We start from the raw sequence: 23,095 nt of genomic DNA on the forward strand, positions 1-23,095 counted from the left end.
GATAACTTTCACTCTCAATTTAACGTTGTTAAATATTTCCAAATCTCCTGAATCATTCAAAAAGAGAGAGAGAGAGAGAGAGAGAGAGAGAGAGAGAGAAAGAAAAGAAAGTGAAGAAAATGAAGTAGAAATAATGACCCTGAATTTCTGAGTCTTGCTAGCTGGACAGCTGACACTCAAAGAGGGTTGTAAACCTTTCAAAATCTCAGCAAGCTCTCTGGCCCCAGGCATTGTGCACAGTGTTGAGCAGCTTGCCTTGCAGAGGCTATCGACTTTGGAGAATATCAAATTAATGTTGTTGGCAGCGGATTCTAACATGTTCTTCGATTGTTTGTGTTCATGTGTTTAAATAACTCATTGAGGTGGTTGTTAGGACTTCTACTCATCGTGATTGTATTTTTAATGCCTCGTGTACCCTTGCTTCTGTGTAATTTCACTAATTACTAAGCTACTTACTATTTTGCTTACTTCTTACGTGACAGCAGTAACTTAACATCCTTCTTAGTGTTAACATGCAATACAAGAAATGTGACAGTGTGTCTTGTCTTGTTTTGTTCTCTTACAATTCTTGGCCTTAGTGCAATTGAGTTCATTTGTTTTTTCACGCACATAATACACAGTAGTTTAGTTGCCCTGCCCCACTTGGTGGGGAAGAGTAAGCAGCCACTTCTGTTCTGTGCACGAGCACTCAACCTTAAGTATTTCCATGACGGTAGCAGTAAGAACGATATTTAGCACACTACCTATGTGCACTTTTCTCTTCCTCCCTATTGCCCAGTACGATAAGTATTATTAGTAATATTGCTGCTGTTGTTATTATTGTTTTATTTTACAGGTTTAAAAATAAAAAGAACCAGAATTAACTGACTTTTTCAAAGACATTAAGGTAATGAATGGAGAGCAGGAATATGGAGCCTGCTGGGAAACTGGTGCTGTAGGACGACTACAGAGCATCTGAGAAACGCGTAGGAGGGCTCAAAGCAAGGAGAAAGCAATAGCAGGCTCTAAACCTAGACAGGTTTCCCTGTCTGACCAGAGTGTCAGGGATATCAGCTGAACCAACTTCAAGCCATTGTAGGGAGGCCATAGATAAGCTATCAGTGGGCACCTGAAGGCACTAAGATGCAGAGAAATAGGGTAGAGTGTGGTGGTTGCTATGAGAAAAGAAGAGAAATAGAATTTATCTAATAACATTCCCTTCTACTTGGGCAATGGTATACTGTATTGGAAAAAGTAGAAGAAAAGAGGGTGTGTGTATTTGCCTTGATGACAGTGAAGAATTCCTGGCAGAGAGGCAAGGAAAGGCAGAGATGAACACGATGTAGTGCTGTGCTTGCTTTTGTATCCATGAAGTGCTAACATACTTTGGCTGCTCAGAGTAGCAGCAGTTGGCAGAAAGGAGGGCTTTGGTTTTGCTGTTGTTTTTAATGAACCTATAGTTATACTCATGTCATCAGAAAATATAAAAAAGAATAAAATAAAGGCCCATGTTCCTCTTAAGTCCAGAATAACCTTAGCAAATTGTAGCAGCACAGCCTGGTAGTTGAATATGTAGGCTGTAACATTACTTTGCCTAGGTTTGTATTTTGGTTTTCTCCACTTACTGCTGTGTGATTTGCACAAATTGCATAACCTCTCTGTGCCTCAGGAGAATTATTGTTTTAGCTTTTATAAAATATTTCATTACTTATAAATATAAGGATGATAGTAGGACTTGCTTCAAAAGCCTGCTGAAAAAATCAAGAGTTAATTTAAATAAAATATTTAGAGCAGTGACAGGCACAGAGTAAATAATTAATAAAAAGAATGTTTTACTCTAATGTTATGTGTGCTTTACTACTTGCAAGCCAGTTTAAGGAAATGATATTCCACAAATCACTCTTTTCTTCCAGTACCCAGAAGAAAAACTTTTTCATTCCATATATAAAGCATAATATGGGAAACTAACATCTTTTAGAAAATGTTTGGTTAGGTCCACCACTCGAAGAAGCCACTCCCCTTAATTGAAGTGCTTTGATTTATTTTGACATTTAATGTACTTACTCATCATTGATTTCATTTGTTTGTTTTAGACAGGGTGGGACAGTTAAAATGTATTTTTATAAAATATAATATAGTTAAGCTAGTCTGTGTACCAAATTATAATACAGAAATAGAATCAACCAATTAAATTAGGTACTCTAATATATTTAAAAGGATAGTTGATGCATATTTGTTGCTTTTCTTTGATTATGAAAAAAATAAGCAACTTTTAAAAAAAATACCAATTTTGTGTTTTGTTGGTTTTATTTCTACATTTATTATTTGGAGACATAGATAAATATAAACTAGTACTAAGATCCCAAATTATAATCTATTATATAAGGTCAGTAGTTGTGGAATAAGTGTCAGAATAATAATTCTGTTTTTAAAGCTACATGAATAAATTTCTAGAGTTAAAATACAGCAATTTAAATCTGTTATTGAAGTCTCTTTGCCTTAAAGTTTTCTCTTATTCAATTTACCATTCCTAAGTCCAGGACTGATGGGATGAGCCCTCCTAAAAAACTTCTCATTAGATGTTGGTAATATCCGTGGCCTTCATTTCTTTATATGAACTCGAAGAAGTGGGCAGTGACCCAAAGTTGTTAGCATACAAGGCCCATGGGAAGTCACTCTAAAATATTTGAATGGTGACTTTTCTTCTTATGGATGGATGTTTGTATCAAAAAAACTCTCATATTTTATATCAGTTGACCTCTTAGTTTGGATTTTTTGTCCTAAAAAATCCAACAATTAGAAATAAATATATCATTTTTCTTTAGTTTCTAGCAAGAGTGGACAGAGGAGGAAGAGAAAATTATCTTCTATTTGCCTTAAACGGTGATACTAAGTTTTTGTTTTTCATTCCATATTTAATTGTCCATGTGCAACCTTAAAGCAATTCTATGTAATGCAAAGTCCATCTATTAATTATTATGAATTTTGTTTTCTTTTGGATTTTGCTTCAGAATTTCTTTTTTAATGACTCAGTCAGAGGCACAGGCAGACACAAAATAGCTTAATCTTTTCAGTCATCAGTTAAATAACTAGGAGCAGCTTTATCTGCTTTTTGCCGATGAGTATGAGTGACTAGAGGCATGATGAAGTAAAATGGCTTTATAAGGCTGGTAAGGCATCATGGACAGAAATAAAATTGTAATTCATTTCAATGTTACATTAATACCAAGAAGTAAAATCAGAAGAAACTGAGTCTAAAATGGTAAATATATCAAGTATTATAAAAGACTTTTATAATAAAGCAGATTATTTTAATGTACATTTAAAATGATTGTGCTGGAAAAAGAATAGGAAGCAGCAATATTCTCCTAGAACAGATTATATCAGTTACCTTTCTATCATAATGCTTTCTCTACTTATAAAAAAAATACTATAAGATTTGAAACATCCTGGGAAGAAGTTTGTCAGAAGGGAGCACTAAAGAAGACCATGGTAGGGTCAAAGTCACAGCTGGAGTGAGTTTAGGTAACCGTGTCCCTTGCTCTCTTTACTCTAACAGAAAAATAAAATGATGGATGCTCATACTTAGATTATCATCAAAATACTTTTCTCTCTATTCGTGAGGTAACCTTCCACTTGTATCCGCTATTATCAATTCTCTATTATACACAGTGAAAGAAAAGAAAGCTTAGTGTAGGTTGTTTCAAAATCTTTTTATTTTGGAAAATTGCATTTTAAAAATGTTGTGCTTTTCCGTTATCGTTTGGTGTCAGTTGATGTCCAGAGGAAATAGTAGATATTTACTCTCCAGCAAGGGAAAGTTGGTTTGGGGTTAAAAAAGAAGAGTATGAATAAGTTCAGAAAGTGAGGAGATCACCTACAGAAAATAGAGTGTATAGTTTATTTCAGCAAGCAATTTTATGCGTTTGTGCATGCAAGTAGATACAGCATTTTTATTAAAGAAAATTCAATATACAAATATTAATGCTTTCTAGTCAACTCTCTCCAGCTTCTGTTTCAATATATTTCAATCATTCTTTTTGCACAACATAACTTCATTTAAACCACTGTCCTTCAAATGTCCTAGCTATATTAGAAAATCATGGAATCTTAATTTACGTTAAACCAGTTTCAGCTTCATTTTAGAGACATGTGTCAGGAAGCTTATCTACCTTTAAAATGTAATTATTTTCTATAGTTTTATTCAAAATTTTAAAAAATGTTTTAAAGTTCTATAACGTTGCATTCAAACTAATTAATCTGCTTGTCTAAAAAAGACAAAGCAAGGAGTAAAGACGAAAAGAAACAATTACAAACATATATCTAGAAGACTCCCCACCCCTCAAAAAATCATGGTATATTGCAAAGGTAAAATGATTTTATAAACTTCATTTTTAAAAAATTTGTCTTTAAGATAACCTGTAAAAACTGATAACTCAATCTTGAGAGATTATGTTGAGCAACAATGTGCTTAATCAGAATATATTTATTTGTATGATATTGAAGTTTTGTTTAAAATGACCTTTGGTTTAGAAAATTTGCAATAATCTCTTCAGAAATTGAAGTATATAAATATTGACACCTATATATGTTAGTAACAGTCCTACAACCTAATATTTTATCACATATATTATGTATATATATACATTCACTACCTCCTAAAACTCATTAGCAATAGATGCAAATAGAAAGTCACATAAAAACAATGTGAATAGTTCAGCAAAAACATTTTTGTTACTTCTGTAGTAATCCCCTGACTATTAATATTTCCAATTTTCTATGTCAGTTTCTATCATAACTGATAACTGTGTCTTTGAAAGCAAATCTAAGAATGAGAATTTTAACACCTCTGGAAAACAGTGTATTTTCTCTGAGAGCCCTCTAACTTGTTCCTGAAATTCAAAGGCTTTTCACAAGCAGAATTCCTATAAATAAGATTGTTTTCTTTATATGAAATCAAACTACAGTGAATCAAGAACACCTTGGGTTCATTTAGTCTCATTTTCACTTTTATAGATTAATATTTATTAAATTTCTTTTTAATTTCTTTTGCAAGGGCAACAAAATTTTTATTTTAATCATCTATTTTGAAAGTTAATCAGAAAACACTAAAGTAGACAACTTATGCTAAGGAATAAAAGATCAAAGAGTAAGTGTCTAATATGTCTACTTGAAATTGCATCTTATAGTTCCCTGTTCCTGTATCTCTGCAATGCATATATTTCAGTAGCATCCTTCAAGGACAGAAAAAAAAGTGAGAGAATTAAATCTACTATGCCTCAGGATGACACTTCATAACTTAGCTCATTAGATCAGTGGCAATTTACTTCAGTCTTCTCATTCATATTTTTATATTATGATGAATAAAAATTTAGTTTAGCTACAATTCCAGAGTTTTTCTCTGTAAAAGCAAGTGACATCTTCACTTTTGAATAGTCTTTTCTAATTTTTATTCCATTATTAAAAATGAGAGTATTAAGAATTTTGGTGACCACATAACTAATAGAATTAAAAAATATAGAGAGACCCATATATATTCAAAGAATCATCTTTCCTCCTCAAAGAAGAGATTTCTCTACTTGTTTCTTCACAACTGTACGCATTGAGATCACCTGCTAAACAAGTGAGAATCAAGAATATACAAAAGATAATCCTCATATATCCCCCTTATCTTCTTGCAGTTCAACCCAATGTTTTCTTTTATGTTTCCGTGGTCTCCGATATGCTACAAGTTTTTCACAGACCCAATGACAAATTTTAAAGATCTAATATTGCAGTTAAATAAATATAATGAAATATATATATTCTGTGGAACCACTAAGTTATGAAGAGTATATGAGAAAATCAACTCAAAAATTTCAACTCATTTTTAAAATAAATAAACAAGTCTTTAGTTTAATACACACATTCAAATATAGTTGCAAACTGTTTAAGGAGCAGATATTTGGAGAAACAGCAAAATAAGTGGACATTTTACACTATTTACATACAAATATACTATCTAAACATAAAAGATAAGCTGGGTTCTGGGATGCATCCTTCAGTCTAGCCCATGTAACTTTATGGCTAGTGAAAGTGCTGACATATCTGATAATTTGACTGAGGAACATCAGGTGTTGGGGTTCAATGGTAACGGAAACAAAGTCCTCTACAGAAATTCACAGAATGTGCATAAGTTAAAGAGGAACCTCGAAAGATCATTGGGTCCAATCCCCTGTCCTTGGCTGGCTAAACGTTAAGCTGCTTTCAACAAATGATAAGGTAGAATTTGAAATCAGTTGCATTAGAGGTATGTCTGGTCATTTGGATTGAAAGCACCCCTTCTTGGCAACCTTTGCCTTATCTCATGATGAACTTCTAAGAGAATGTTAAATTCGTATGGATTAAAAATGTCAGGGTGTTTTTGAGGCTCAAGTACAGTGATCGTGTGAGTGTGGCGATATGTGACATGGGTGAGAATATGAAAAGGATATGTATGTGTGTAGGGCGTATGTATGTGTATAGTTTATTTCCCTTGGGACCTTAAAAAAATCCTGTGCTTGCTAACTTTGTATTCCTTTGCGAGAATAGCTGAAATGCTTGACATTTCAAAGCCCAGGAGGCCTTCTGGAACTGCAAAACTGTCCCGTGAGAGGGCAGTAGGGGGCCAAGCTGTCAACTCTCACCCTGCCGCTTGCGTTGGGGTCAAGGGCGGTGGAGGATATCGAGAGTTCACAGAAGGCTTCAGTTGGCTCCTTTGATGAAACAAGGAAACCCGGGATCTCTAGGGCAGTGAGCTGCCTTCATGGTTTGACAGCTGTGTTGTGCGGAGTGCGTGTGTGTTTGGCAAACTGGCTTTCGGTTTTGGCTTCCTACAAAAGGAGCGGAAGGGGGAGCAGTCGTGGTTCCCAGTGCCCACAGGGCCCCCTCTCCTGGCTGAGGCGCGCGGACCACCGCTGGTGCCGAGTGCGCGCTCGAGTGTGTGTGTGTGTGTGTGTGTGTGTGTGTGCGCGCGCGCGCGCGTGTGTGTGTGTGTGTGTGTGTAACTGTTTACATGTGACTATCAATCTATTTGTCGGCGTGACAAAGACACAGAGACGCCCGCGGAAAGTTTCCTGTAGCAAAAATGCCTCTGGGCTTTCCCTTGCTACATCGCCTGCACCCGGTAGACCGCGCCTAGGATGCTGTCATTGTCATTTCGTTATTTTGGTTCCTCCCAGATGATTCATTTTCAATTCTACAGCAGTGAGAAACGCGCGCCTATTGAAGCTGTCTGTGGCCTTATTTCTTTGAAGACAGAAAGTGGTTGGGAGGAAAGGAGAACTTGAAAAAGGGTAAGAATTCCTCCCTCCAGACTGTGAAATGTAATGATTAAAAGCCCGGGACCCAGACTCATATTGCTGGGACTGGAATCCCGCTTTGCCACTTAAACTAGCTGTATGCCTTGGGCAAATAGCTGCTACTCTGTCTGTTCTCAATTTCTCCATTTGCTAAATAGGGACAGTAACAGCACCTAGCTCGTCGAATTACGAAGAGTAAATATATGTAGATCGCTTAGAACACTGCCGGTTACTATGTGTTATATATTAACACCATCCTCAGGATCGCCGTGTTCAATTTGGAGGAGGACGATTCTGGCCACTTTCCCCACCGATGCGCACTAGATCTCGGTGCAAGCCCATGTACCAAAGGAAAGGTGAGACAGAATCCTAGCCCGCCCACTCCACGCCCTCCAGCACCAGCAGCCACCCGGCCACCTCCGCCCGCGAAGACCTGCTCTGGGATCTCCTCCCCGCTTGTGCGCCCCACACCTGCGGGCGCACCCGGAAGGTCAAGGGGCTCAAAGCAAAAGACGTTCTCAAGAGCTCTAGTCCCTCCCTCTTCTGGCTAAAGAGTGTATCAGGGGGGTGGTTTCCTACCTGCCCCAGGTTTTTGCCTTTCTTACTGCCGCCGAAAGCCAGTCCTTGGTATGTGCCCGCAGATCGATTGGCGGCCTGTAAAGGCGTCTCCCCGCCCAGAGAGGACTTGATGGAGTTGAGTTTGGCTCGCGAACTGCCGAGCTGCGAGCTCTCCACCATCAGCACCGCGGCCAGTAGGAGCAGACAGCGGGCCGAGTCCTTGCCCCGCATCAATGCGGCCATCTCCGGGCGAGGGGTTCCCGGGGAGGCGCGAAGCCCGAAGGATGCTGATGCAAGGGGAGGGAGGACCCCACAGGGGGCCACTCACTCGGGGCGCGGAGCCTTGCAGACTTTGTTCCCCCAACCCCACTTGGCTTCGGGGCCCAGCACCGTGTTAACTCAGTCTCGCGCCTCAAACCAGAGCGAGCGCGACCCAAGCAAGACCCACTTCTCCACCAGGGCAGGAAGTTCTGTAGTAACTGGAAGCAATCAAAGGCGAGGCGCCTGCTCGCCAAGGAGGCGTGACCCGAGGTGCAAGAAGACTCAGCCCCACCGACTGCACCGCTTCCGCTGCTCCTTTCCCCGCACCTCCGCGGTCCCGCCGGGATCTCCGCAGTCCAATTCTCCTCTTAATTGTTCAGAAGGTCTACACTACTTTCTTTTCCTTCGGCCTTCGTTGCTTTTCTCTCCTCTTTGCTTTCCCTACCCTTTATGTCTCAACCTTTTCAGGACCCAAGTCCTCCTTTTCAATGTTAGCGGGCGCTACAAGTGGGAGATCAGGAACCGCCCCCAGACCCGACCCTCGAGGGCCGAGGCAAGCTGAGGTCTCCCCGCGCGCGCGCACAGTCGCCCCGAAGCGTTGTTTCTCGGTTCCCAGCCGGCAGCCGAGCGCTACCGGGGACACCGCCTCGACGTTCTGGAGCGCTCCTGCGCTCCGCGGAGTCTCCCGCTCTGTGTCTGCTTTCTCACCGCCGCCCCCTTTGCTTTTTATAGCTTCACATAGTGGTTTTTTTTCTCCGCCCCCAATTCAAGAGTGACAAAGAGTGAAAACGCTTCTCTCACCCCTCACGTTCCCGCCCCCCCTCCTCTCCTTCCCCCTGCGGCTTCCCCTCTTGCTTCTCCTCCGCTCCCCCTCCCATCCTCCTCCACCCCACAATTGAGAAAATGGGTTTCATCCCCAGAGGAACATGAGGGCTCCTAACTGCTAACAACAGTTCCAGAGGGAAGCAGGACCTGCGGAAACAGAAGGCGTGCAAATGTGGAAGCGAAGAGGGCTAGCCGCGACCGAGCGTGGGGACCGCCGGCACCCTTCCTTAGGTTCCCATCTGCATTCCCTAACTCCGAGAAGAGTACCAGAAAAGCCCTGCAGAAGATTGAGGGAAGCGAGCATGTGGGTGTTAACACTGCGGTCTGTGTACGCTCAAGTTAGGTTTTAGTCTGTGCCTCGCTGGGAGTGAGCGAGGCTGGCGCTGTGTTGGAGCGCTGGGGGTGTCCGGCCAATTGGGGGCGCGGGGGGGCGCTTTGTAACACGGGAGAATCAGAGAAGAGTGGATGATCTTATTCTTTCTTTTAGGAGTCTTTTATGACTTTCTAGTCTCGAAATTCTCCGCCCTCCAACCCCCCACCTCACTACACACGCAACTGATGTCCATAGTCTCTGGGGGACTGGGAGAAATGGGGTGCCCCTGAGTATGCTCCAAAGGTTTGAGCCGCACAGATCTACTGGGCATCTTTACCGCTCCAGGCAACTGCTCCCATAGCGAAGAGGAAATCCCAGGGTGGAATGAACCTGGGCGGAGGGCCGATTGAGTGCTGCCTTCCTCGGGTTCCTGACTTCTAACCTCTGGGAACTCCGTGGGAAACCTTTCCTGCTAGACCCCGCGGCTCCCCAAGTCTGGTTCGCTGCTGCGAAGGTCCAAGGTGGCTCCAAAAAGTGCTGGGGCGCTTGGATGCGCGGCGCTTGGGGGCGCCAGCGGCAGCGCCCGGCGAGGCGCGGAAGTACTACAAGAGACAAGTCCTCCCCGGCAAGCGGTGGGTTTGGTGCGGTTTGCAGGCAGACGCCAACCAAGGCTTCCAAAGCAATGTGAAGGGATTGTTAGGAAGTTGTCTAATTTTAACGCTTGCGCGCAGAGAAATTGAGGCAGTACAGCCCAAGTTGGCGGCTAACCGCTAGGAGAGGGAGTATTCTCTCTCTTGCTCCACGGTAGAATTTTTGTACTTGGGTGCCTTGGCTTTCCCACCTGATCCCGTCACAAAATAGCACGAACAGGAGTGTGAATTCCGACATGTCGCTAGGTGAGAATGTTAGTGACTCTTTTCTTTTCCTCAAAAGTGGTCCGAGTTCAAAGTGTGAATTTATAGCTGGTCTTTCAGAAAGCACCAGCTTTGCATATTTCTATCCCTATCTGTGAGTCTGTCTGCGGTGGAATTCTTAAATACACAGCCAAAGGGTGATTAAAACTTGAGGAGCCCTCAGGCACGTTTCCTTATCATTGGATTGTCTTATGCTTCCTTAGGGTAAGATTTTCACATTAAAATTTTCTTTTTACTTTTTAAAAATGTGCTTTGGAACGGATTTGTAAGGACAAGTGGAGCATTCCAGGCACTTGTGGAAGGCAAAGAAACCAACCCTACACTATAAATAAGAACTTGGGATTCAGATCTTAGACCTGACAGGGGGTATATCTTTTGCCTTTATTCTGATTTGCCAGTTAGAAAACATTAGAGAAATGGAGAAAATTAAGTTAGGAGTCTACCGGCTCAGATATTTTTTTCCAGCAGTATTTTAAAGCAAAAGGAAAAGACAAAAGAGAGCTGGCTATGTAGCAAGAAATCACTCTGCATCCATTTGAAGCGTGTGAATATCCATCATCTGCTGAAGAGCAAACTCAAATGAACCAAAAGAAAATTTGAAGATACTTTGCCTGTTTGTCAGTTTCTTCTTTTTCTTTCTATTTTTTTTTTTTTTTTTTTTTTTTTTTTACTTTTAACCAAAAAAGATCCCACCTAACTCTTGTGATATGTACTGCTAAAGGAGAAAAGTGATGTTATGCTCAGTGTATTTACTCTCAAGAAACCTCTCATCTTGGGGTATCATGATGAAAAGATTATCCCAAAGGCTTACACAACAACCTACAAAATCCAAAAGCAAACTTTTACAAAGACAGTTAAAAATTAAAATTCACATGAATTCATTTATACAAATTATATATATACATATATATATATATTCATCACACTATGGAATTAAATGCTAAAACATACACAACTACACCTTAGGCAAAAAGAGTAAAAACTAATTTCAATCATGATCCAAATGCTCTTTGTAAAATTGTGTAACAGACAGAAATAGACACACATAAACCATACGTAGACAAGTCGATATGCATATACAAAATCAACTAACTGCAAATAAACATAGTCTTTGGATTGCTGTCATAACCCCATATGTGTTTTCTCATATGTTTTTATAATTATGAAGATACAAGCTTCATATTTAATTAGGAAAATAGACTTTTTATGCCTCTTGCAATAACATCATTAGAAAGTAAATGCATAAAAGCAATACCATACAAAAGTAGGGATAGGGTCCTCTTGTCCAGAAGAAAGTACCTCTGTGGACAGTTTTTCCTTTGACCATCCTTTCCTCATACATTACTTCTCCAGTTGTAGAGTCATTTTGGTTCCTAGAAAAACCACAACAATTGTCTCAGCAGTTATTTCTGGATCTTGGCTTCTTTCTGAATACTTAGCTCGAAGGTGAGCTAAATGTATACCTCATCTCCTTATTCTTGTTTTTCATCCCACTGTCTCACTCTGCATTAGTAGCTACTTCTTACAACAGTTTATTTAGCAATAATTCATACAGTCACTGCATAGTTATTAAGTTTAGGACCTTGAAGATACAAAGGTGAGTCAGTCAGGGCCTTGGCGGTGAAGAGGCTTTCAGTCTATTGTCAAGGTTATGCCTCACTGAAATCTGCCCGTACTAGGAGCTTTCCTCTGTTCTCGTCCACTGCTGAATTTTACCCACCCCAGTCTCTCCCAGGGGAGCTGGAACTTCTGGTCAGGATTACATTTATATGACTTTAAGAATAAAAACATAGAGGCAATCCCAAGGTCTTTCTTTTTCTCATAAGTTACATGTACATTTTAATAGTGTAGAAGGAAACAATACTCCTACATTTGTGGTTAAACTCAAAGAAATGACATTAGTTGTAGTCATTTTAGGTTAGTAAGAACAAAAGTATGGTACCATGGCAAACTTGGGAAAGGTAATTACTTTTCTACAGAACCCCCAAATCGTCTTGTCCACACAGGATGGACATGAAAGACCTTCATCTTGTTGGCTATTAAAGGGTTTGAAAAGTACAGTGGCTTTCCTCCATAATTAACCAGGGAACCTGGTTCTCTATTCTGCAGTACTGACACATGGATTTTATTACATAAGAGTTTTATGTTTCTCACTTGCCTGAAAACAACAACAGTACAAAATACAAATGTAAATTATATTTTAATACTTTTATTGATTGTTAGAGAGACAGGAGGTGGGGAAGAGAGACCTCAATTTGTTTTTCCACTTATTTATGCATTCAATGGTTAATGTGCCCTGACCAGTGATCGAACCTGCAACCTTGGTGTATCAGGATGATGCTCTAACCAACTGAGATACATGGCCAACGCCTCAATTACATTTTAAATAATTTGTAATAAATGTAAGTACTAGCATTGTGAACACTTTTTGTGTGTTTCTTGATAGGACTAATTTTCATGCCACTTATTAAAAAAATGCATTTCCTATTTGTCCCCTGCTGTAATTTCAACTGTTAACTGTCTTCTGCCTTGATCTGATGAACAACAGGACCAGTTAATGAGAGAAAGCCTTATCACCCAGAGGCACTATCTGTGCTTGACACAAACATGCACAAGTGAAGTGGCTTAAAGGATTTTACAGTAGATAAATCAGAAACATTATTGCTTAACCAAAGCTTATTTTTTGATCCTTGACCTATCGATCACCTCCTCAGTACTTTATCTGTTTTGCAAATGAAGAGGATTACTGAACAGATGTCTTCCTTAGGGCCTGTACCTACCTACTCAAATGTGTACAAATAATATAGTCAAAAATTCAGGTAGACAAACTACTATTGACATGTGAGTTACTTTAGGTGGAACTGAAATTAGAAACTATCCAAATGTTTAACATTAAATATTATCCTTTATGATACACAATTTCTGCCACTTCTATACACTGCATATCCTTCCTAGTGGTCCACTTACTTGAGCTGAGTTTTGACAGTTTGTTTCAAGATTCATCTTTGGAAACAATACTATATTAAGCAGTGAAAGAGAAATATATTTAATTCTTGAGATAATTTCAGTGCAAGAAATCTCATTTTGATGAGAAACAAAATAAACAACTTTTAGATAACCTGGATCAGTGATTTGTAAACTTTGTTCTTTAGGTCTACTGGTTCTAGAGAAGTCCCAGAAGGACATCAGAGCTGCTCTGTTTTTGACAAGAACTCATGGAGAGGGTTCCAGTAACAGAATTTTTAAATGCCTGTTTTTGTTATTATTTTTATTTGGGGAAGGTTGTTTCAGTTGGTCAGTTTGCTGGTTCATTGGCTAATTGGTTAGTTGGTTGGTTTTAATCAATAGCTAACTTTTTAGATTTGAAAGCCATAGTGAGTTGGGCAAAATATACTGTGGCTGTCAATGTACCAACCAACAAGATGGATTAATTTTTATGCTGTCATTATTACAAATTATTTCTACAACCAATCTTACTCAAAAAGGAAAAATATTAAAAATCTGTCAGTTTATTCAGAAATTATTTTGTCAGTGGAAATAGAGAATATTAAAAAATGGTAGGACAGGGTAGTTAATCCAGTCATGGTATGATATGTTTGTTCCTGATTAGTTAACTGAATTTATGATTAATGAAGATGAAAAATCTTTCTTGATAAGCTAAATTTCTCCAGGATTGAAAAATAACGGGAAGACAATTTGAAAAATAATAAGGAAATAGGTTTCTTTGTGATAATTTAAAATCTGTTTTTGGAGCATAATTGAGATTAGTAACAAAAAATATATAAATTGTATTTAGTTTATCTTTGAATGATCATTTTGTAATAGATTCTACCTTTTGATACTCCAAAAATAGGCTACAGTACTCAAGAATACTTTGAAGTATTAAAAAAATCAAGATATTAAACTTCAATCAATTTAAGACATTTTATAGGTAACTGGCTTGGAATACATGAAGTAATAAAAAATATTAATAACCAAAACATATTGAATGCATCATGTGCCAGGCTTGTTAAGTCCTTTATGTGTATTACCTGTATTATCTCTTATTTGTATCCCATAGTTTATGCTTTCAATGCAATGTTCAATATTAAATAATACTGAGAAAAGAGCAGCTTGTAGCACAGCAGGCCTGCATTTGTATTATAGGTGTCCAGTTATGGCAATATGTGGAGTGCACCTAGACAAGAATAATCAACTAGAGGAAACAGAAGGTGCCTTTGTCTCACTGCAGCAGAGCTTAACACTGATTCCTCCAAAGAAGCCAAGAGAAACCACTTGATAAAGGGCAGCAAATAACACCAAGAATATAAGTGGATGGGTATATATACTACAGCTTTGCCCAATATAATAAAGCCTCTTAGAAACTAAATGATCACTTTGCAGAGAAACAAAAAAAGGCCTTCTACAATAAAGATGCTATCTCACTCTGCTCAGGCTGCTATAATAAAATACCACAGACTGGGTGGCTTAAACAACAGAAATGTATTGTCTCACAGTTCTGGAGGCAAGAAGTCTAAGATTAAGATGTCAGCATATGTGGTTTCTTGTGAGGCCTCTCTCTGTGGCTTGCATATGGCCTCCTTCTCACCACGTATCCCTCTGTATTTTTCCAAGTTTCTTCCTCTTCTAAGGACACTAGTCACACTGGATTAGGGCCTATATAAGGACATCATTTTAAGTTAATTACATTTTTAAAGACCTTATTTCCAAATGTGATTGTATTCTGAAGTGTTGATGGTTAAGGTTTCAACATATGAACTTTTTTGGGGGGAGGGGGACATAATTTCGTTTCTAACAGATGGATTTATAGGCATCGAGCATATTAAAACTTTGGGGGAAGAGTAACATTGCTGGAACTCGACCAGAGTTCTTGAACCTAATGTGAGCGATGTGTCATACACTTAAAAACATCATTTAAATTTTTCTATTACCATTTTACTTTTGGCCTGTGTTAATGATATTGACTTCCTGACCTTCCTTCTTAGTGTGAATTATGGCTAAACATGAACCCAGCTGACTGAGTCTGAATGTGATTGTCAAGATTCCACCGGGGCCCCGAAAAAGAAAACAAAGACTACAAGCTATGTGCCAAGAAGATAAGGTCATCTCTACACTTAACAACAGCACTTTGTTAATGAAAGATGGAAACAATAAAATACAGGAGTAGATGATACGAAAGTGAAATCATGATAGAACAAAGGAAAAGGAAGTGGCAATCAAAACTAGAGTGATCTAGCAATCGGCAAGCTGTTCTGTTATGGACTCAGTTTGTCCATTTGTTTAATTTTATTTGTTCAATTTATTCAGTAAATTAATAGTCAGTTGGACTCACTGTACCTTTAATTAATTCAAGGCAGTGCTAAATATGCGGAAGCAGAGGGAATATCTAGTTTCATTGAAACTGCTCATGAAATCATTTTTTAATGTATGTGTACTCTGATCACTAAGTTTTTAAATTATTAAGAAGATGAGTTAGAATAAGCTTTAATTTTTTATTGTTGTTGTTATTCTTTTCTTTTCTGAAATCCATTAAATGCTATTTGGTTGTTAGCATCAAGAATATATGTGCAAATTTATTACATACCTAGAATCGAATAGTATTTCCTAGAATATAACAACTGTCTATAAGTTATATAATTGAGTTAGCCTTATTCTCCAACTTTAATGCTTTGCACTTTACAAGAGAATTAAATTCTTAAATATTTTATCAATTTGTCTTTTAGGTATCAAACTGTATTATACATTAGCATATAATAGAATTATTCAAATTTTGAAAACTGTCATTTTGTTTACTTAACACTGGGGCTGACATTATGACCAAGGATTATGAAAACTGGTCCCCTTTTTTATATTAAAAGGCAGAATACATTTACAACCTTCCAAGCATTACTTTCAAATTTATGAAATTACCTGATTTTCCTGCTATATGTTTCCATAATTCTAGTAGGTCATCCATTAATAGAGTTCACAATTACAAGTTCAAAAGTCATGTTTATTACAACACTGTTTATTATCTTTAGCCAAGTGTAGCTATAGCTTAAGAATGTTAAATATGAGTTAATTTGTACACTATCTGCCACTCATTTGTAAAGCACCTTCTGAAAATAGCAAACAAGATCATCTGGTTTTCTTTTTTGGTGACCATTTAATGTTAAAATGCCTGTAAGAAAACCACTCTAAGTAATCCCTCTAAGTAAATATATATATATGGTGGATGAAAATGACAACTTAAGATATTATTGTCTGACAAGAAAAGAGCTCCAGTTGACTGTTAGAAATAGGCTTTTTAAAAAAATCAATGATCTTACAGTTATTATTATTCTATAAAACAATGAGAGGTTCTAGTCCATGCAGCAGAGGGAAGTCATGCATATTAATTAATGGTAAGAAAGATAAAGAGCTAGAGATTATTACAAAGTAAACTTTCTGGAAAAAAGTGGTTAAAGGCCTAGCTTATATCAATGTTAGTGAATGAAAGACACATGACAAAAACTACTATTTACCCCTTCCACGAAGAGGTGGCAATACTTCTCAAATCTTAGATTGACAAAATTTAAAACAAATAAACAGATAGCTTTTTTTTTTACCCGACTACACACAAAGAACCTCTGTCTTTTGTCTTGGTCTAATCAGAGGTTGCTCACAGGTCATTAAAAGCTACTGTAAAAACTCTTAAATCGAGTGACGTCACGGAAATGGCGCCGTGAGCAGCGCGTCCGACAGATCTCCCCAAAATCACAACAAATTTATCAACTAGAAACAGGAAAATTTATCCTCGGAGCATTCCGGAGTTCCACACAAACTGAAAGCGAAAGGACTGTTATCATTTGAATCTGAGAGACGAGGGTGTGGAGGAAGCTACCGCAGGGACGTTCATTCAAGCCGTGAGGAAGTGCGCCTGTGGTGAGTCAGCCCACACTCGGGAGCCGCGAGCAGCCTCCGCGAGCAGCCGCCGTGAGCAGCCGCAGGCGCGCGCCCGGTTCGGTTGCAGAGCGAGCACCGCCCACACTCCGGAGCTGCGAGCAGCCGCTGGCGCGCCTGGTCCGGTTGCAGAGCGAGCACCGCTAACGTTCCCAGCGGCCCGCGCACTGCGAGTAAGAGTCGCCAGCCACCGGTGCCCGGAGCACCCCATTCGCGCGTGTACCCTGGGCATTCCACGCACCCAGAGCACCCTGCTGGCCCGCACACCCAGGGTGCCCCATCATCCTGTGCCCGGTGCGCCCCAGCCGCCAGCAGCGGGGGGAGCGGGAGAGGCCCCAGGGCGGTATTCCCTACTTGGGAGATTCTCTCCGTGGGCGGGGCACCTCACCCAGCCATTCAAGCTAACAATCAAGTGTTGGGGGAGGGGCGCGCGCAGGCAGCCTGAAATACCTTCGGGAGCACAGCTGCGACCCAATCACTGAAATTAGCTTAACCCGTGAAATCTGCGCACCCTCAGTTCTAATTGATAAGATCTCTCTCAGTTCAGCGACCCAAGACAAGAGGCGTGATATTTTTTAGTGCCTCTCGCTAAAGGGGCGGGGGCAACTTCTGATTGATAGAGCCTCCATATTCAGGGATAAACGCTAACAAGAAGGACTTGGCAGATAATAAGATCTATACTACACTAGTCGCAAGCAGAGACTAGTGCCTCTTCTTCCCAGCCGAAACAGGCTACAAAGTGTGGAAAGCCTGGGTTGAGAGGTCCAACTGAATGCTAGGCGCTGAACAGTCACCTTGACAACAATTGACTCCCACCCCCGCCTGATTACACTGGAGGCCCTGACTGCCAGAGCCTTTCCCAAAGCCTTGCACTGAGTGGGGATAGAGTGGGGATTTCCCAGCTCTTTGAGCCTCTTACTCCCCAGGCAGAAGCAGTTGCAGCCTTATAGCTGGATCACCAGGCTGCTTATTCAGGAAGGGGGGACTAGGAGAGAGAATCCAGGAAAGCAAACTCTCTCATCGTTGGACCCTGCAAACGCCAACAAGCCTTGACTACCAGCAAGACTAAAGCCAATTATATGACATTGCCATAGAATCCCATCAACTGCAAATCCCTACCTAAGTGTGACACAGGGGCAGAGCCTGGGGTAGAGTCACCGACCAGGAAGAGGGAGAGAAAAGAAAAAGGAAGAAGTTAACATCTCAAAATCAAGAAAAATCCACAGACTTTACAACTTGTACCACTAATTTTTTTTTTGTTGTTGTTGTTTGTTTCTTTTATCTTATTGCCTTATTTCCTCCACCTCGGTCCTTCTATTCTCTGCCCATCTTATGCTTCCCTTTTCTTGAACTACACTACCCATAAGTGTTACATTTTATTTCTCTTCTTCATCCTCACCCTCCTTTAAGGTTATACTCCAAAACACTTAACTCTCACTCTCTCCTCTTTTGTTTTATTTTGTTTTGCTTTATCTTGTTTTTTTCTCTTCCTTTTTTATTTCTTCCTTCGTTTTTCTCTTTTTCTTATTTTTTCCTTTCTATTTGTTTTTTCTTTTCTCGTTTTACTTTCATCCCATTTAATCCTCAATCACGAACAAATTAGTTAATTTGGGACTCAAGGCTTTTTTTGGCTTTATTTTTCTTTTTCGCTTTTGTTTTTCTTTTTTTCTTGTTTGTTTATTTTTGTGGCATTTTGGGTCCTCCCAACCCAAGGTCTCCATTGTATTTAGTCTTCGCTCCACTTAATACAACAGATTTTTACTTATCATTCATTTTTATTTTTTTCTTCTTTATTATTCCTTTTTTTGTCCTTTTTTCTGGTTCCCTCTTATCCCTCTCATTATATCTCTTAGTTGACCATCACTCACAAGCAAATCATCTTATGCTTGCCTAAGATTTTCTTCCTTTTTTTTTTTTTTTTTTTTTTTTTTTTTGCATTTAGTAGGTCCCTACTCCCCTTTTTTTGCCCCTTGAACTCTTCACCCCAAATCAGGCCCTCCATTATGGGCACGATATTTCCCTGAGGAGGGGAGAGGAGGGAAAGAGAAGAAAGAAAAAAAGGGGGAAATAATAAATTATTACTGTTTTTTTTTGTGGGGTGTTTTACTTTTTTTTTTTTTTTTTTTTTACTTTTTACTCTTTATTAATTCTAATTAGTGCTATCAACAAGACCACCCTCAGATGCCAATAAGAAAGAGGAAATCGAATATTATGGATACAAAAGAAAGAGAGGTAACACAAATAGATGTGGAAAAATCTATGGAGAAAAGACAACATATTGGAAGCCTTGGAGCTAAATGACAGAGAATTTAAAATAGAAATCTTAAAAATACTCAGAGATATACAAGAAAACACAGAAAGGCAATATAGGGAGATCAGAAAACAACTCAATGAACACAAAGAATATATTACCAAGGAAATTGAAACTATAAAAACAAATCAAACAGAAATGAAAAACTCAATTCACGAGCTGAAAAACGAGGTAACAAGCTTAGCTAGCAGAACAGCCCAGATTGAAGATAGGATTAGTGAAATAGAAGACAAACAACTTGAGGCACAACAGAGAGAAGAAGAAAGAGACTCAAAAATAATAAAAAACGAGAAAGCCCTACAGGAATTGTCTGACTCCATCAGAAAGAATAACATAAGAATAATAGGTATATCAGAGGGAGAAGAGAAAGAAAATGGAATGGAGAATATACTCAAACAAATAATAGATGAGAACTTCCCAAGCCTGTGGAAAGAACTAAAGCCTCAAATTCAAGAAGCAAACAGAACACCGAGTTTTCTTAACCCCAAACAAACCCACTCCAAGGCACATCATAATAAAGATGACACAAACCAATGACAAAGAAAAAATTCTCAAGGCAGCCAGGGAAAAGAAGAGTACAACATATAAAGGAAGGCCTATTAGATTATCATCAGATTTCTCAGCAGAAACTCTACAAGCTAGAAGAGAGTGGACCCCAATATTTAAAGCCCTGAAAGAGAGGAACTTTCAGCCACGAATACTATACCCATCAAAGCTATCCTTCAAGTATGAAGGAGATATAAAAACATTCACAAATTCAGAAAAAATGAGAGAATTTATCAACAGAAAGCCCCCACTCTAGGAAATACTAAAGGGGGTTTTCCAACCAGATTCAAAGAACAAAAGAAAACAACACCACAAGTAACAGCTCCACCAAGAACACAATAAAACCAAACTTAAACTGTGACAACAAAGGAAAAAAAGGGGGGAGAGGATGGAGATTAACAGTAGCAAAGGACGATGAAGTGCAGAAATACTTATAAGATAGGGTACTACAATGAATATGGTAGGTACCCTTTTCATTACTTAATGGTAACCACCCTAGAAAAAACCACCACAAAAACACTTGACTTAAAAAAGGTAGCAACAGAGGAAAGAAGTATGGAACACAAACAAACAAAAACAAATGATAGAAAAACAAAAGAGAAGAATCAAACAAGATACAAAACTAACAGAAAGCAATTTATAAAATGGCGGTAGGGAACCCACAAGTGTCAATAATTTCACTAAATGTAAATGGATTAAACTTACCAATAAAAAGACACAGAGTAGCAGAATGGATTAAAAAAGAAAATCCAACTATATGCTGCCTACAAGAAAGACATCTAAGCAACAAGGATAAAAACAAATTCAAAGTGAAAGGCTGGAAAACAATACTCCAAGCAAACAACACCCAAAAAAAAGCAGGTGTAGCAATACTCATATCTGATAATGCTCACTACAAGACAGAAAAAGTACTCAGAGACAAAAATGGTCATTTCATAATGATTAAGGGGAAGTTGAATCAAGAAGACATAACAATCCTTACTATATATGCACCAAACCAAGGAGCACCAAAATATATAAGACAGCTACTTATTGACCTTAAAACAAAAACTAACAAAAATACAATCATACTTGGAGACCTCAATACTCCGCTGACGGCTCTAGATCGGTCATCCAAACAGAGAATCAATAAAGAGATAGTGGCCTTAAACGAAATACTAGAACACCTGGATATGATAGACATCTACAGGACACTTCATCCCAAAGCGACAGAGTATACATTTTTCTCTAGTGTACATGGAACATTCTCAAGAATTGACCATATGTTGGGCCACAAAGACAATATCAGCAAATTTAGAAAAATTGAAATTGTACCAAGCATATTTTCTGATCATAAAGCCTTGAAACTAGAATTCAACTGCAAAAAAGAGGGGGAAAAACCCACAAAAATGTGGAAACTAAACAACATACTTCTAAAAAATGAATGGGTCAAAGAAGAAATAAGCGCAGAGATCAAAAGATATATACAGACAAATGAAAATGAAAATACGACATATCAGAATCTCTGGGATGCAGCAAAAGCAGTAATAAGAGGAAAGTTCATATCACTTCAGGCCTATATGAACAAACAAGTGAGAGCCGAAGTAAACCACTTAACTTCACACCTTAAGGAATTAGAAAAAGAAGAACAAAGACAACCCACAACCAGCCGAAGAAAGGAGATAATAAAAATCAGAGCAGAAATAAATGAAATAGAGAACAGAAAAACTATAGAAAAAATCAATAAAACAAGGAGCTGGTTCTTTGAAAAGATCAACAAAATTGACAAACCCTTGGCAAGACTCACCAAGGAAAAAAGGCGCAGAACTCAAATAACTAAAATCCAAAATGAAAGAGGAGAGATCACCACAGACATCATAGATATACAAAGAATTATTGTAGAATACTATGAAAAATTATATGCCACCAACTTCAACAATCTAGAAGAAATGGATAAATTCCTAGAACAATACAACCTTCCTAGACTGAGTCATGAAGAAGCAGAAAGCCTAAACAGACCAATCAGCAGGGAGGAAATAGAAAAAACTATTAAAAACCTCCCCAAAAATAAAAGTCCAGGCCCAGACGGTTATACTAGTGAATTCTATCAAACATTCAAAGAAGACTTGGTTCCTATTCTACTCAAAGTCTTCCAAAAAATTGAAGAAGAAGCAATACTTCCAAACACATTTTATGAAGCCAACATAACCCTCATACCAAAACCTGGCAAGGATGGCACAAAGAAAGAAAACTACAGACCAATATCTCTAATGAATACAGATGCTAAAATTCTAAACAAAATACTGGCAAACCGAATACAACAACATATTAAAAAAATAATACATCATGATCAAGTGGGATTCATCCCAGAATCTCAAGGATGGTTCAACATACGCAAAACGGTTAACGTAATACACCATATCAACAAAACAAAGAACAAAAACCACATGATCTTATCAATAGATGCAGAAAAGGCTTTTGATAAAATATAACACAATTTTATGTTTAAGACTCTCAACAAAATGGGTATAGAAGGAAAATATCTCAACATGATAAAGGCCATATATGACAAACCATCAGCCAACATCATTTTAAACGGCATAAAACTGAGGACTTTCTACCTTAAATCAGGAACAAGACAGGGTTGTCCACTCTCTGCACTCTTATTTAACGTGGTGCTAGAAGTTCTGGCCAGAGCAATCAGACAAGACAAAGAAATAAAAGGCATCCATATTGGAAAAGAAGAAGTAAAGGTATCACTTTTTGCTGATGATATGATCCTATACATCGAAAACCCGAAGGACTCCACAAAAAGATTATTAGAAACAATAAACCAATACAGTAAGGTCGCAGGATACAAAATTAACATACAGAAGTCCATAGCCTTTCTCTATGCCAACAATGAAATATTAGAAAACGAACTCAAAAAAATAATCCCCTTCACGATTGCAACAAAAAAAATAAAATACCTAGGAATAAACATAACAAAGAATGTAAAGGACCTATATAATGAAAATTACAAAGCATTGTTAAGGGAAATCGAAAAAGATACAATGAGATGGAAAAATATTCCTTGTTCTTGGATAGGAAGAATAAATATAATCAAAATGGCCATATTACCCAAAGCAATATACAAATTTAATGCAATTCCCATCAAAATCCCTATGAG

At 38.6% G+C, this 23,095-nt stretch overlaps 1 protein-coding gene across 1 annotated transcript in view; it reads right to left on the bottom strand.

Annotated features, from left to right (window-relative positions):
• Positions 1 to 8,809, bottom strand: part of DKK2 (dickkopf WNT signaling pathway inhibitor 2) — a 109,425-nt gene extending 100,616 nt beyond the window's left edge. The window contains exon 1 of the mRNA XM_066386032.1: positions 7,878 to 8,809. Coding sequence (XP_066242129.1) covers positions 7,878 to 8,099 — 222 coding nt within the window. The 5' untranslated portion in view covers positions 8,100 to 8,809. The remainder of the gene's footprint in view (positions 1 to 7,877) is intronic.
• Positions 8,810 to 23,095: the final 14,286 nt, after the last annotated feature.

Source organism: Saccopteryx leptura, chromosome 5 (genome assembly GCF_036850995.1).
Source record: "Saccopteryx leptura isolate mSacLep1 chromosome 5, mSacLep1_pri_phased_curated, whole genome shotgun sequence".
In the NCBI taxonomy this organism is placed as follows: domain Eukaryota; kingdom Metazoa; phylum Chordata; class Mammalia; order Chiroptera; family Emballonuridae; genus Saccopteryx; species Saccopteryx leptura.